Source organism: Coloeus monedula (assembly GCF_965178545.1).
Source record: "Coloeus monedula genome assembly, chromosome: 5".
Lineage (NCBI taxonomy): Eukaryota > Metazoa > Chordata > Aves > Passeriformes > Corvidae > Coloeus > Coloeus monedula.
Window position 1 is genome coordinate 31,794,733 of NC_138785.1, and position 15,062 is coordinate 31,809,794.

At 42.3% G+C, this 15,062-nt stretch overlaps 1 protein-coding gene across 5 annotated transcripts in view; it reads left to right on the top strand.

The window, feature by feature from the left end:
• LEF1 (lymphoid enhancer binding factor 1) overlaps positions 1-15,062 on the top strand; it is a gene marked incomplete at both ends in the record, with an annotated part of 69,352 nt that overhangs the window by 53,075 nt on the left and 1,215 nt on the right. For 2 of the 5 annotated variants that reach the window (XM_082282188.1, XM_082282189.1), the window contains 2 exons: positions 2,491-2,539; positions 3,201-3,235. In XM_082282188.1, coding sequence (XP_082138314.1) covers positions 2,491-2,539; positions 3,201-3,235 — 84 coding nt within the window. Of the gene's footprint in view, positions 1-2,490; positions 2,540-3,200; positions 3,236-15,062 lie in introns of those variants that run through there. The other 3 variants (XM_082282186.1, XM_082282187.1, XM_082282190.1) reach the window with 2 other exon arrangements.

Sequence of the window (15,062 nt, forward strand, 5' to 3'; positions counted from 1 at the left end):
GGTGGGAACAAACAGGGTCTTAGGGAAAGACTCCCTGGAAATGAGCGGATTTTTCTTGTCTTGAATTTACTTTCTGGAAAATCACACCACTTTGGAGTCTTGTCAACTTGTGCTTACTGGACATCAGGCTTCAAGATGGTCCTGTGATGTTTGGTCATGTTGGCTTTGAGAACCTTGTGTTCTGCCCCAGCCTATGTCACACAGCACATGCAGTGGACCTGCGGTTTCTTAAATGCCTTGACAGACATTTGGAGTGTGTGAGGTGGCACGTAAGAGGTATCTCTTTGATGTGCTTCCAGCCTACATCCTGTGTGGAAGTATATCTCTGACATACTCCAGTCCTGTATGTTACAATGAAGAACTCTGCTAACTTCCTCTTGCAGCCCTCCCCTCTGCCTCTCCAGGAATGCACACGTTCTGCAGTGGTGGTCAGACGGTGATCATAGGAGAGCACAGCTTATTGCTGAAACCTTTTCAGATAGATGTCTTTTTTTTTTTTTTCCTCTTTGGTTTTCCTAACTTTAGCAGTCAAAAAGTGAAATTGTATTAATTTGGCACAGGTATTACTCCAGTATTTTGAGGGTTGGAAGTGACTTGGGGGAGGTTCTTCTGTTTTACAAAACAGTACGAGTGAAAAATACATACTGTATGGTTTTGGTTCTTCTATTTTGGTTTGTCTGGTTATTCAGGATTTTAGGAATATGAAGATAATGTTAAACATTATTATTCAACTCTTGACACTATCTTTTTCATATGTTTTTACTACTGCTACCCAAAGCAGTCATGCAAAATTGTGTGATAGACATGAGAAGCACAGTGTTCTCATAACGTGAGGGTGTCTGGGTGTGCTGCAATTGTTAGAAACTATCTTAGCTGGGAATGCTGACAACTAGGTTTCAGCCCAGTCTTCCATTCCTTCACTTGTGTTATGTCATAGGTAGATCTCAGATCAGCTTTCAGTTTATGTTTTAGCACTTGAAGTCAGCCTGATGTAGAGAATAAAACAAATTTTCCTCCCATGACTTTTCCATGTTAACATCTGCACTAATGCAGTTTCCTCTCTAAAAGAGTATTGCCTTGGTGCCCAAGTGATAAAGTATATTGCTGTGAGCTCCCCAGAGCCCTTGAAATGTGCTTTCCAACTTCTAGTCTTGGTCCTGGCTTTGGAATCTTGCTCACAAGGCACTGCCCAGCCCTGTTGCCAGCCTTGGGATAAAAAAGGACAAGAGCTTGAGAGTCAGGCAGGCCCAGACTGTCAGAGCAGAGTGGAGGCTACTTAAGTTCATGTGCTGGAGCTTCACCATAGCCTGTGTTTGGAGTCCTCACTTGCTGTCCATCAATCAGTGAGCACTGCAGGGATTGGAGGTGGTTTCTCACATCACCTGCTGTCCATCCCATCACCTTGCAGAGTTAGCTCACGGAAAGGTGTGTCCCAGCACCCCAACCCTTCCACTCTGTGGCCACTGTGTGTGTGGCATGCTCTGTGCTGGGACATGCAGCTGCCAGCCACGAGAGTGGGGGGCCAGAGGATGGGCAGCAGGCTGCAGCTCTGTTCACAGCAACTGTCGCAGGCTTTGACAGAACTCATCTGTTACAGCCTGTCTGGAGGCTTCTTTAAAATATAAATGGATATGATTTTTCCTTAAAACACACAAAAAGCTTTCACTGACTATACAGGGCAAAAAAGACAAGTCATATGGAGGAATATCAGTGGTAGTTAGGGTGGTGCAAGATGATTAAGGTTTAAAACTGTGGGTCTAAGCTGACCTTTTGTTTCCTGACAGACTGTGTGAAGCAGGAGCTGTGGGCATTTCCATAGATGGGGGTGCGGGAGAAGGCTGAGTGTGTAGGTTGGCATGCTGGGGCCAGTGTGGTCTCCCAGAAAGACAGTGCCAGGCATTTGTGTCCTGCACCTCAGCTGAGGGTGCTCTGCTATACAGTCTCTGCTGTTTGGTTATTGCAGAGTGCACTCTCTGGGCACAAAAGCCAGACTTGGCTTTTGTTCAGGTACGAGCATTATCAGAACAGTTTTTTGGCTGGTCTGCACCCTGGGGACAAGTCATGGTTGTCCTAGGTACTTTCAACACCCTGTCAGCTCCTACCATGTATGACAGTGTAAGTATCTGAATGTGTGAAGAGTTCTTGTAAGAGCCATAAATGATGATATCAACATACATGTCATCAGATTTTTGAGCGTGAGAAGTCTTCTAGGTGCTTGAGGCTGCCAGTGTTAGTTGAAAAACTCCCAGAAATTGTAATTCCATGTGGATATAAATATAAGTATTGCTGGTGTGCATATTTCTTCATAGATGCTCAGAGCAAACTTTGTTAACATTGAACCAGTTGAAAGTGGGATAGAAAAGCTACACTGAAAACAATTGGGTTTTTTCCTAACAGCCTTCTCTGTGTCCACATGACTTTTGCTGTGAGGGAAGAGACAAAAAAAAGTTCTGTGCATGTAATAGTATGATAAAATTTCTTGTTTTTCAGGGGAAGAAAAAGAAGAGGAAGAGAGAAAAGTTGCAGGAATCAGCATCAGGTAGGCCATGAGCACCTCTTACTTGCCTTTCACCTCAGGTGTATTTTAGAAACCAGAGCTTGCGCTATTTAATTTTTATGAGCTTATGTCTAACACTTGCTTCTGATGGATGTTTTAAGATATTTCACTTGGAATGTAAGCTTGCGAACATGCACACAACCCATGCCTCCTTTCCCTTACACCTTTCTGAGCAGCAGTCCTGATGGCATCAACATCTTTGGCTGAACTTACACATTGCTGCAATCACTGTCCTGTTTTACCTTTGCTTTTCTCCTCAATCAGTGTTGTACCATCTTTAGACTTAACTATGTCTCAAATACTGTGTGGTATTATTGGACACTGGAAACTTTACACAGATCTTTTGTAGTAACTGTATTTTTTTTCTCACTGTATTTTACGTTTCTTTGTACACTAACAGCTGCCTAGTAGGTTGGCTAAAAGCATCAGTGAGGTCTTCTCTTTGCCTGTAAAATATATATAAAGAAACACCCTGTTTTCCCCAAGAAAAAATGGCTGGTATAAGAACCATAAAAAAACCCAAACAACAAAACCAAAAAACACACACAAAAAAAGTCCATGTAAGACTGTAGCAAACAAACTTATTTGGAATGTGCAAAAGCTCTGTAACAGAAATTTGTTAAAGGAAAACAATCTTCTACAGGTACAGGCCCCAGAATGACAGCTGCCTACATCTGAAGCATGGTAAGAACATCTCTAAAGCTTTCCTGCTGATAAAACTGAATTGTAAAATAAGCCTTCTTATAAATTTTATGCAATAATATGAATTTAGCAAAAATTCCAGAACTACCATATCCCAAAGCTAATGTTACTTTGATTACTGATGGTTTTTATACCGGCTATCTATTAGGTGTTCACCATTTCACTGCTTAACTGTAGTATTTTAAAATTGACCACACCTCACTGACTCGCTGCAAGTCTGCCTGTGAACCAGGGATGGGTTTATTAAGCAGTGCAAGCCCTCCCAGACTGTCACAGCTCATAAGAGCAGGTTAGATGCTGGCTTTGGAGCACATTTTATGTGCTGACATCAACAAGATGCTGTCTGGCTGGGTACACCTTTTAAAAACAATTTATTCACCTGTATACTAACAAAACACCTACTAAGAAGATGGGACTGTATTTCAGTTGTTTCAAGAATTTCTCCCACAACTGTACAGTGGTATTTCATTTGTGGTGCAGGTTGGGGTTTTTTGTGGTTGTTGTATTTCCAGCATGTGTTTTCTTTCTTTATATCATATTATCTGCACTGAGGGTGGAATGACTAGTGATTACACATGTGTAGTAACACCATCTAGTCAGCTTGTGAGTGCACACTACCACAGAGAGATTCTAATTTCTCAGTGTCTGTGTTGGAAGGCTGGTCCTTCTCTTTCTCTCAGTGTGATGCATTTTCTAGTAGAAATGGCATTAATTTGAAATAATAGTTGTTTCTAAACTGTCTAATTAACCCAGATTGCTCTTGGGAGATCCCCAAGAATTCCAGGAATCATGCAAAAAAATAAGACTTTGTAAAATGACCTACACACTGTATCAGAAATGGGCTCTATCCTCTCTTCCTCTGCCTTGTTTGGCCACAGGATCCCTGTGGCACTCAGAATAGTCAGCAAAGCAGGCTCCTGTTGGCCCTCTGCTCTGCTTGGACTTTCAGCCAGAGAAAGCCAACTTCAGTTTCCTGTGTGCAGTGTGTCAGTAAGCAGTCAGCATGACTCAAGCCTCTTCTGAAATTATGCCATTATGCTGGTTAGTCTAAACTTGGTTAAGACAAGACTTTGGTGGTTTGTTTGTTGTTTTTAAAGCTGAAGTAAAGTGTAAAGGCAAAATGTGTGCTCTTTTTTTCTTCCTAATAAGCAGAAGTTTTTCAGGCAAGCAGACAGCCTTGCCCTTTGCAACATGCCTGAGTTATGCTGATTTGGGATGTGGATGGCAGTGTTGGAGTTCTGTAGCCTATACAACACGTAGCTCTAAAGCATCTTTACTTAGGGTATTATATCTACTGAAAAAAAAAAAAAGTGCCTTAACCTTGAGTTTTATAATTGGTATTTCAGCTTAGGTGTCCAGGTCCATGATTGTTGTGAATATTTTTCCCTTTGATGCTAACGCAGTACCGGTAGGCAAAACACTCATAATTTTATCTGAATTGATGCAGAGCACTTGATTGGGATTGGAATACAACTAAGGTTCAAGTGACAGCTAAAAAACAGTGAATATTTGGTTTCTTGGATGCTTTACCGTCTTGCCTGTGCTGACCTACTTTTGTTGGAGTTTCTCTGCATTTTCTGTATTAGAGGTTGAGTGTTCTAAGTGTGGGGGTTTTCTCTCCCTTTGACCTTTACACTCCTGCCTTCCTATGTCCTGTCAGGCTTTGCAACAGTGTGGAAACTGTTGGCAATACCTGTCTCTCTGTCTTGAGGCAATTTATACCACAGAGTGCGTGAACAGTAGTATGTTTTCCAGGGAAGGAGAAGCGTGCTGTTGACTCCATATATGCACATGAAGCCAGCCTCAATAAGTGTTTCATGCCGAGTGTATGATCTGCACTGGAGCTGTACAGATGTGCTCTTGCTGGAAGTAAATGCACAGAATGATTTAGGGAACCCAAATCAGCCAGACTTCAAAGTAAACTTCTGAAGGTTAAGACTCTTGCCCTCTGCAAGCCTAATCCAAAGAATGTTTTGCCCACAAGCATAGTATCTTACCAGGCCCACAGCAGAGCTGTTGAAGTCTTTACTGGATGGAGATAATAAGCTTGGGAACAGCTTTCTTACTCACATGGATGGTGTAAGGAAGAGGGGGAAGGAGGGTGGGAGGTCTGGGAAGGAGACAAGCATTCTGTTATCTGAGAAGAATCAGAAATGAGTAGGTGGCAAGACCAAAGAAAGAATCTCAAGATCAGCACAAAGGAGATCAGCTAGGGCTGTAATTACAGTGATGTAAGTGAGAAGGATGAAATGGTGGGAGGGTTGTGTGGTGGGATGTTCAGAGGAAAGTAACGGAAGAGACATGCAAACAGAAATGATTTAAGATACTGTGAAAGTTTTGGGTGTGGGGTTTTTGTTGGGGTTTTTTTGTCCACGAACATTCAGCAAGTAACTGATTTTTAAGGTGGACCTCTAATCCTGCTTTTTGACTTGGACATGATTAGAGTGGTAAAGTCAAGGTGGGTGCATTAAGTTGCCCCTTTTCCAAGGATTGTATACAGCAGCAGGCATCTTAAGGCTTCACTGCTTCTAACTGAGTTCTGTGATCTCCAACCTACTGAATGGCCAATTTGTAAAACACTTCAGAATGCTTTAGGAATACTGTGACCACGTGCACCAGTCTTTGCTGTATTATCCTGAGGTACTCCAAAGCATGTCTTTCAAGAGTTGTGGAACTGTCCCAAGAAGGATTTTGTTTGCAGTTGACATGGCCCAACACAGTATTTGAAATAACTTTGGTTTATTGAAGAAATAACTCTTATTTATTATCTTCTTTTGGAATCAACCAAGAGTGGAATTAGACCGGATAATGCTAAAAATAAATTGAGGAGAGGCCGGGAGGGAAGGGGAAATGAGGAAAGCTAAGATTAAGAACAATGTAGAGATCACCTGTTGAGCACCCTTCTGAAAGGTGAGTGTTTTCTTTTTACTTTAAGCACAGCCTTCTAGGGGATTTGTAAATAGGAGCAATTCTGTGTTGTAAGCGGAGTTTTCTAATTTCTTATCCAGTTAGACTTTTGGAAGAAAAAAATAAAGGGTGATTTTTAGCATCTCATGAGTATTTTGAAATCAGCAAGGAAATAGAAGGGTACTAACAAAATTTCCTCATAGTTCTGCAGCATGGAAATACTTAACTTCTTATAACTTGCTCTGCATAGAACTGTAAAAGGCATGTCATTCGACATATGGCAGGATCCAATTGGGAAACTACATAATTTAACATTGTGTTTTGGCATATCTTCAAGGGCTAAAAAGAGTGATAGAGAAGCTTAATAGACATTTGAAAACCTGTAAGAATAATATTTGTGGCTTGCAAAATTCCATAACAATTAGCATCCACATTAGCAAAGCTTTCAAAACGAAGAAAACTTGACTAATACTGATTTGCAATCAGAAGTACTTAAAGGGATCATATTAAGACCATTTAACTTTGAGCAATGAATTATCTTAACATTTCAAGCTTCCTACATGGAAATTAGAGCCAAATTTCAGCACAGAAGTGATTTTTGGGTAGTAATTTATGACTAGATTGTGTTTTCCCTATTACTTAAAAATAAAGTGGAGTGAGGCTGTGAAAGCAGACTATAAAGTGGACCAGTCCACAGCCAGAATATGGTGGAAAATAAGCATCTGATGACTGTGGTCATGGTTGACATCTGAGAAAGGAGATGCAAAGAGGATGTGGTACCTTGCTTTCTGAGGCATGTTTTCAAACATGGCTTGTCCAGTGCTCTTGAAATTGTTGCTGGACTAGTCCAAATTGAAACAATGAGCTATTCCCATAGCTCTTGACTGTTCAGAAGCTTTAAACAGAGCCTGGAGAACTTGCGTAGAAGTTAGTCTCTGTGAGAATGTGTGTGCTGATGGTGGTGCAGAGATTTGTCCTGATTTGCTTTAAAAATTGTTTCCTGTGTGACCCATACTTCCCTATTCCCTGTTTTGCCCATGAATAGTGGCCTTCAGCACAGGCAAGAGGGACAGAATGAGCAGAAGAAAATTTTCTGGATTGAAATATTTGTTTTATTTCAGATAGGCATAAAATTTCCAAAGAAAATGAGTATGCCCTCAGACAGATCATGGCTTGTCTTGAAAAGGACCTTAAAGATCATCTAGTTCCAACACCCCTGGGACATGGTCAGGGATACCTTCCACTGGAGCCTCATCAAATCTGGCCTTGAACCCTTTCAGGGATGGGGCAACTCCTCTGGGCCTCACCACCCTCACATGAAAGATTTTTTTCTTACTATCCAATCTAAACCCATCCTCTGTCAGTTTAAATCCATTCCCCCTCGTCCTATCACTACATGCCCCAGCTTTCCTGTAGGCCCTCTTTAGGAACTGGAAGACTGCTATAATGTCTCACTGGAACTTTCTTCAGGCTGAACAAGCCAGCTCTCTCAGACAGCTCTGTCTGCAGAGGAGAGCTGCTCCAGCCATCTGAGCATCTTTGTGTCCTCCTTTGGGCCCACTCCAACAGGTCTATGTGCTTTTACTGTTGGGGCCCCCAGCGCTGGATGCAGCACTCCAGGTGGAGTCTCACCAGAGCAGAGCAGAGGGGCAGAATCCCCTCCCTTGCCTTGCCAGCCATGGTGCTTTGGATGCAGCCCAGGATGAAACTGACTTTCTGGGCTGCGAGTGCACATTGCTGGGTCTCATCCACCAACACCCCCAAGTCTTTCTCCACAGGGCTGCTCTCAATCCATTCTCCACCCAGCCTGTATTTGCGCTTGGGATTGCCCTGACCCAGTTGCTGGACCTGGCACTTGTCAAACTTCATGAGGTTTGCACAGGCCACCTCTCAAGCCTGCCCACATCCCTCTGGATGGCATCCTGTGTGTCCCCTCCCACAACTTAATTCTGACCTGCCACTGATCTTGCCAGGGTGAAAGACAGAAGCCCTCCTCTCTTTCAGGCTCTCTGACATGAAGGAGAAGGTCAGAAGAGCAAACCCGAAGAGAAGCCACGGCCCCACGCAGGTGGCCGGTACAGAGGGGCACTGACACCTGCTGGGAGAGGTCCAGCAGAGCAGACCCAGGTCCCTGCTTCTTTTTACCATCTTGGTGGAGGTCCCTGGTGAAGTGCAGGAAGGAGGGAAGGAGGGAGGGAAGGAAGGCAGGAAGGAAAAAGGAAGGGGATAAAAGCTATTTACAGTGCAATCAAGGGACATGGGGAGGGGTAAGTGAGGGTAGTAGCAAAGCATACATTTTACAAATTAAAGAACAGCAGAACACTTTCAACTAGACAATCGGCACAGATATGGGATTAGAAAAATAAGAAAAATTGTTAAGGATTTTTGCAAAATGGGTGCAGCATAGTCAGCTATGAAGCTGATCTTCAGTGTTTCATATTTAAAATTGACACTGACAAATGGAAAAAATAGGTAATTCAGGAGGTGAATGTATATGTTTGTTTTGTTGGTGATGCCCAAGTTGCAGAACCAACTGTGAAATTAGAGGTGCTTAATGAAGTTTGAATTTAACCACATTTACAAGTGATTAAAAAAATCCCAAATTGTTTCACTTCTGAGGTGTTAGCAGCAGGCAGCTTGGGCTAGAACGAAGGAGAGCAGTGGGACAACTATTGTTCTATCTCTTCCTGTGGGATAGGGTGGGGACAGGGAGTTGACTGCTGGTGCACCATTCTTCTCTGGATAAAAACGGTGTATTTTGGTGGATTTAGTAAACTCACCACCAGACTGAGAATTCTAAGGTCATGAGAAAAACTCTGTAGAAACAAACTGTTTCATAAATAAGATGTAAGGTTTTGAAATGTCATTTCATTTCCAACTGGAAGAAAACTTCAGCATTTTAATGTTTTTCCCAGGTTTATATTGCATTTTCACTTTTTTAGTGTATTTACATGAAAAATTTCAAAATGAGTTTTTGATACTGTGTTCCTGACCAGCTAGAAAGCAAGTTTTTATGATACTGTCAAAGTCTTTCCCAGTTGTTTCTGGAGACTAAGCTTGGGTGAAATCTGTCTTCTAATTTCAACAGAATTGTATTCAAATGCAATTCTGTCAAAGCTTAGCAAACCCTAGCATACCCTTGCACTGAGTTTTGCTTCCATTTGCCTCTGATTTTAGAGATTGTGATTAAAGAGGTCTTCTGATATACATTAATGCAGACCTAGCCATCCTGTAGACAAAACTAACCAAAAGGACAGAACAAAACCAAAGAGCCTTAACTTTCATGTTGCAAAAGTCACTGCTAATAAAGCAAACCTTCTCATACCAGTCAGTTCCTTAATCCTCTACTTTAAGAATTTTTTATGCAAGTCATCTTTTAAATCTCTGACTCTTTACCTGCTTGTTAAGACTGTACCATATAAACAGTTTTGAAAGCTTGCAGATTGGAAAGCTGTACAAGTAAGGAAGCCCATAGCACGACCAGCTGAAGCACCACTGTCTGGTCACTTAAAACATGAGCCTGGCAAGTCAGTGAGACATTATGGGCTTTAGTCAGAGCTTCCAGGACATGAGCTTTCAGCTCCTCCTTCCAGTGGTAGGAGCAAATGTTGGAAGCATTTGTGCAGCAAAGGCGTCATTGGAACTGGGGTGTAGTGTGTGAGCAGGGTTAGAGGCAGCTGAAGAAAATGGTACCAGTGACCATCTCTGAATTGGTGTTCTTGCCACAGGCATCAGTACAGTGGGATCAGGGGTTAAGAGAACTATGTAGGCTTAAGTGAGCAGAGAGGCATAATTTCTGAAGTTGCTTCCTCCTTGCAAACATTATAGGATATGTGTTCCCTCATTAATATTAAACTCAGGAGTTTATGAGAGCCTTCTATCTATCTTTCATCTCAGGGATACCTGAAATTGCACGTGGTAAAATATTATTGCCAAAATAACTACACAGAATTGGTTTCTATGGTGTAAAGGCAAATGCACACACTAGGTGGTGGGACTACATTTGGATGAATAGCTGGTTTTTCTTCCCATATGTGTGTCTTTTGAGGTACAAAGGCTTTCTGTTGTGTATTTTGGACCAGTAGAGATTTTATGATGAGATGACTTAATTGCATCAAAGTGAAGTTGGTATGTTTGAATTCTGAAACTAATCTGCTGTGGAAGTGGTTTCTGTGTACTGATGTCTAATGCTTGTAGTGTTGCTCTGTGGATGCCTGTGTGTAGAAGAGTTGATGGAAGCTCAGGAAGATATTCAGGTTATATCTGACTTGCCTTTGGTTTCATGAAAGCAACTGTTTAAATTATTCCATGTATCAGAAGATTTAACTGTTGAGATTGTCTTTCAAAGTAGTGTAAATTCTAACCTATGTTTAACTCTGGCAGAAAAAATTACCTACAAAGGAAACTGTATCTGTGTTATTTATTTCTTCTGAAAGAATTTTCACTTACTGCTTTACCAATACCTCATGTTCTTCTCTGTTACAGCAGGTGAAAACTGAAGTAGCAATATCAGTGCCCCTAGCTCTCAGTCTAGAAAACAAATAATTTAAAAAATAGTCTTCTGAATATTTATTATATGCCATAAAGATTCAAAAAGGAGACAAGCCTATTTCTTCCTCCCTCTTCCTCACCTTTAGTATACTGTTCCTCTTTAAGAAACTGCTAGAGACAGCTGTCTAGAGGCAATCTGGTTTTTATTATAAACATGGAGCCTCTCTCCCCTCCTACCCCCAACAGGAAAAACATGTCTTGGGTCTTCCAGTAAGATAATTTAAAAGATTCTAGCTCAGTGATAGAGCTTGTAGTTTTGTGCTGCCTACACTGGGGGCCTTTGATAAGAGCCACACCTGCTTGGCATCATTGCCATCAGCTGCACTAAACGGGAACCCTAAAATACCTGGGCGTTTTCTGTGCTTAAACTAATCTGCTCTGGAAGAGGTCTCTGGCTTGGGAAGGCTGGGGGAAGAATATTCCTGCTGCTCAATTAATGCAAACTAAGAGGACAGAAGTTAAGACTCCAGGCTCTACCTGTAATTAATGGAGAGGTATTTTTAGGGGCAGTTAATTCAGGGCATTTAAAACAGCAGAGAATAATTTGCTGTTGAAGTCTCCATTCAGTTACCAGCAACGGACCAAGGTTAAAAGTAGCAAGGGTGATGGAGGGGTTGAACAGACCAAGAAAAACTTCATACTGACACAGTTTCAACCTGGCAGCATCTGTTACAGTTTTAGGGTACAATTTTACATCATTTCTTTGGATACAAAAAGCAGCTTATAAAGTTTCCTCTACTGCCTGCTGGTATCCAGCTCTTGCAGAGAGGGCTTTTTCCTGCTTCCCGTAGGTCTCTCTATCCATGTTTTGTAACAGCTTGTGGGACCCTGCAGCAAATCGGATTACTAAAATGACTGGGGTTTTGTTGGGAGGTGCTTTTTTTGTTTAGAAACAACAAGGGTTGTGGAGTGTTTGTTTGTGTTTGCCCTGAACATCTCAAGGATCTGGTTTGGGCTAAACCCACAAACCATGGCACAGCTGGGCAGGAAGAGGAGCAGACTGCATCTATATGCTTGTGCCTGAAACCCTTTCCAGCTCTGCTATTAGAGAAAATAGAGGGACTTCACAAACAGCATGAACAGCCCTGATAAATAATGACCTGGTTTTGCATAGCTGGGTTTCTGGACTATTGAATAAACCTTGGCTGGCAGTAAGTCGAACATGTTCGTTTTGGACTTACAAAGAAAATGACAGTTTCAGCTTTTGGGTCCCTGAACTTGCCATGTTGTTTGAGGTACTGGATTAAAGGACAGGTTTGGAGATGGACTTTTTTCTTTTTTATAAAAAATACATGTAACTGTCTGTTATATGTAGTCTTGTCTCTTCTTAGAACTGTATCCAAACAATGTGATAGGGAAAGGTGTAGAAAAAAAGTACCTCATTTAAAAAGTTTAATATCCCTTGCCTTCTGTGAAGGGTTAGGTGTCTCTTTTACTCCATACTTACTCCTGTACTGACTCGGACACTCTTGACTTTCTTCAAAAACCTTTTCTGATTAGCATGACCTAGATGAAACTGCATAATTCTCTCCCTTGTTCTAGAAAAGTTAAAAGACCAGTGGAGGAGCACAAGACCTTTGCAGACCCACCCTTCAATCCATCTCATTCCGAAGCATGGGGAGGGCTTCAGATCCCCTTGTGATCCCCTCAGCCACTGAGCCCAGGCTTGCTAGGAGAATTTAGTTTTACTGCAGTGATTCCTGGATTACAATTTTATCACTTCAGTAGTAAGGCTTTTCTTTTTGCACTGTATTATTCTTGAATCTTATGTCTGTTTCTTTCTTGAGGTGTTATTTTCTTTTTCTTTTTCCCCTTTCCTCCTGCAGTCAGATGTACACTGCAAATGGCACAGACAGTGCCTCCTATTGTGGCTCAGGCTCAAGACTTCACATATGTAAAATGTGACTTGCAGCACTTTCTTTGAAGCCTAACCACAGCCAGGGAGCTGTAATTGCAGTCTTTGATTTGTGCCGACTTCACTTGTGGATTGGGCTTTGCTAGGGCATGCCTCGCCTGGCGAGACTTCAGCTGCAGCCCCCCAGTGAAGCCTTAGATGTGGGAAGTCTTCAGTCTCCTTAGCACATGCCTGTGGTTTCTTGAAAAGAATCCTGATTTGACCTGTTTTATATCTGTAAGGCAACACCATCATCACTCGTATTTTTTAGGTATTATTTGGTTTATCAGCAGCAGAAGCAATTTCCAGTGTGTAGCCTTAATGTGCAGCTGGGGAAAGGCTGGGTTCTAGATGCTGTTTTCAGGATAGCTACTGTGTAATTTGCTGTACTGCAGTATTCGCTTGGAAATAAAAATACGTGGAGCTTCGCTGTGCCTGTCCCCTTCCAGAATCACCGTGGTATCTGCAGCCTCTCTAGAGGAGCTGGGCACAGTTAGGAGCTATGGAAAGGAGGCAGGTGCTGCAAAAGCTGCCTCTGGATTGAGAAAGAAGCAATGGCCGCTGTTGGAAAAAGCTGAGGGCCAGAGCAAGGCCGCAGTCGTTATTTTAACCTCCTGACTTCAAAGACAGCTTGCTGGTAAGGGAAGGGGGGAGGAGGCAGGGAACCATCTCAACAGAAGAGCATTTCATTTCCTTCAGTGAAGTAGACATTCCTGGCTGCTAATGGGGAGTAGCTCTGAATCACAGCGCTTGTATCAGACTGCTGTGAACTACTGGCCTGGCGCCTCAAGGCCATTCCTCAACAGGAAGCTGAATGTTTTCATGTAAGACTGAGAGGAAAACCTTCCCAGGAAGAGCAACCTGGACCAAACCTTTGAAAATCCGGGATGAAAAGGCACAAAGTAAATATAAAGCTGCAGGGTGCTCTCCCCAGTGTTTCTCTGCTGTTTGCTTGGCCTCTCTTTCGTGCTCCTTGGAAAGGTAGAGCCCTTCGTAGCTCTTTGATCCGCACGTGTTACGGAGCACTGCGCTACTTTATAAAAAATAAAAAAAGAAAAAGGCAGGAAGCTCAGGAGGCTTTTTTTAGTTGGGACATGGGCTGGTTTTATGAGGAAATAGGAACTGAATTAGTCAATACAGACCACCTTTGTTGAAACTGCTGGTTTGCCAGTGGACTTTTAGGTATGGTGTTTAAGAGGCCTCAGTGGCTTTAAACGTCCTTTTGTGGCTACCAGCAGCAGGTGAAAGTTATTTCTTATGTATCAGGGATGGCAGTATTTGGGCAAGGAGGGAGTCTGCATCAAATCTAAGCTATAAAGAACAGTGTGCTATAAATTCATGCTTGTCTTTTCTAACTTAGTCTGCAGCTAAACTTCACTGCCCTCAGCTTTCCTTTCCACTATAACAATAGCCATGTGGGTGACCTCTGATAAGGAGTCAACTTGTTTAGTAAGATTTTGAGGCCTCAGCTTATGTTGATTAAAATCAAAGCGTACAAAATCAGTTTTGGAGGCTTTCTACCCTGGACTACATGAGGCAGTGTAACTCCTTACGCAGGAGTTGCCACTCTACTATGGGTGAAACGTTTTGCGTTGTAATGGTTTACATGGAAGCTGCAGCAGATGCCAGGTGGGTGCTCAGTCATAAATGGTCCTGGTTTAAATACTGCTGAAATTTAACATAATGTAAAATTTGCTGACTAATTCAGCCTGTGGCTCTTGCAGGCTTAAGCAGTTTATCTATAAGTTTTCTTCATAAACTTGTTCTGTCTTGCCTCTCGTGACTCAAGGTGCTGGCAGTGTACCTTCTTTATGTGACTAAGCATTTTGTGTTTCTTCTGGTGAAAATTTGTTTACCTTCTCCACTGAACTGCATTCTTGTGCTAATTTTGATCATTCTCAGAAGCTTTGCTCATTGAACCCTCTATTTGTTTGGCAATTGAGTGGTACATAGAGACCTAGAGGTTAATGTTGATTTTTCTGAGACACCATTAATCCCCAAACAGTTACTGGAGAGCATGTGTCCATGTGTCGAAAAACATCTGACTCGTTAGGGAGATTTTGGGTGGAGACCCTGTTATAACCCACTTGTCTGGATCAGAAGGGTGAGGGTGATGGTTGAGTTGGCAATTGCATAAATGAGCTGATGTAACCCAGAGACCTAGTGGGGAAGGACTGTTCCTCTCTGGATGAGCAATTCCTATTAGGCCTGTACTGTGGGCTATTTCACATGCTCTAAGAACATAAATCCTTCCAAGATCCTAGTGAATTTTACTGATAGGGATGAGGCCCATGGTTCTTACACAGCTGGAAGGTGTTCCCTACCCTGCTGAAGAGCAGAACAAATCCTCCCCAGTCATGAGGACGGATGGTAGAATCAGTGTTCACACAAGCCTCATCCACCACATTCCTCTACCAAACCGCTTGCAGAAGGCAGCATTTTTTCATTTCT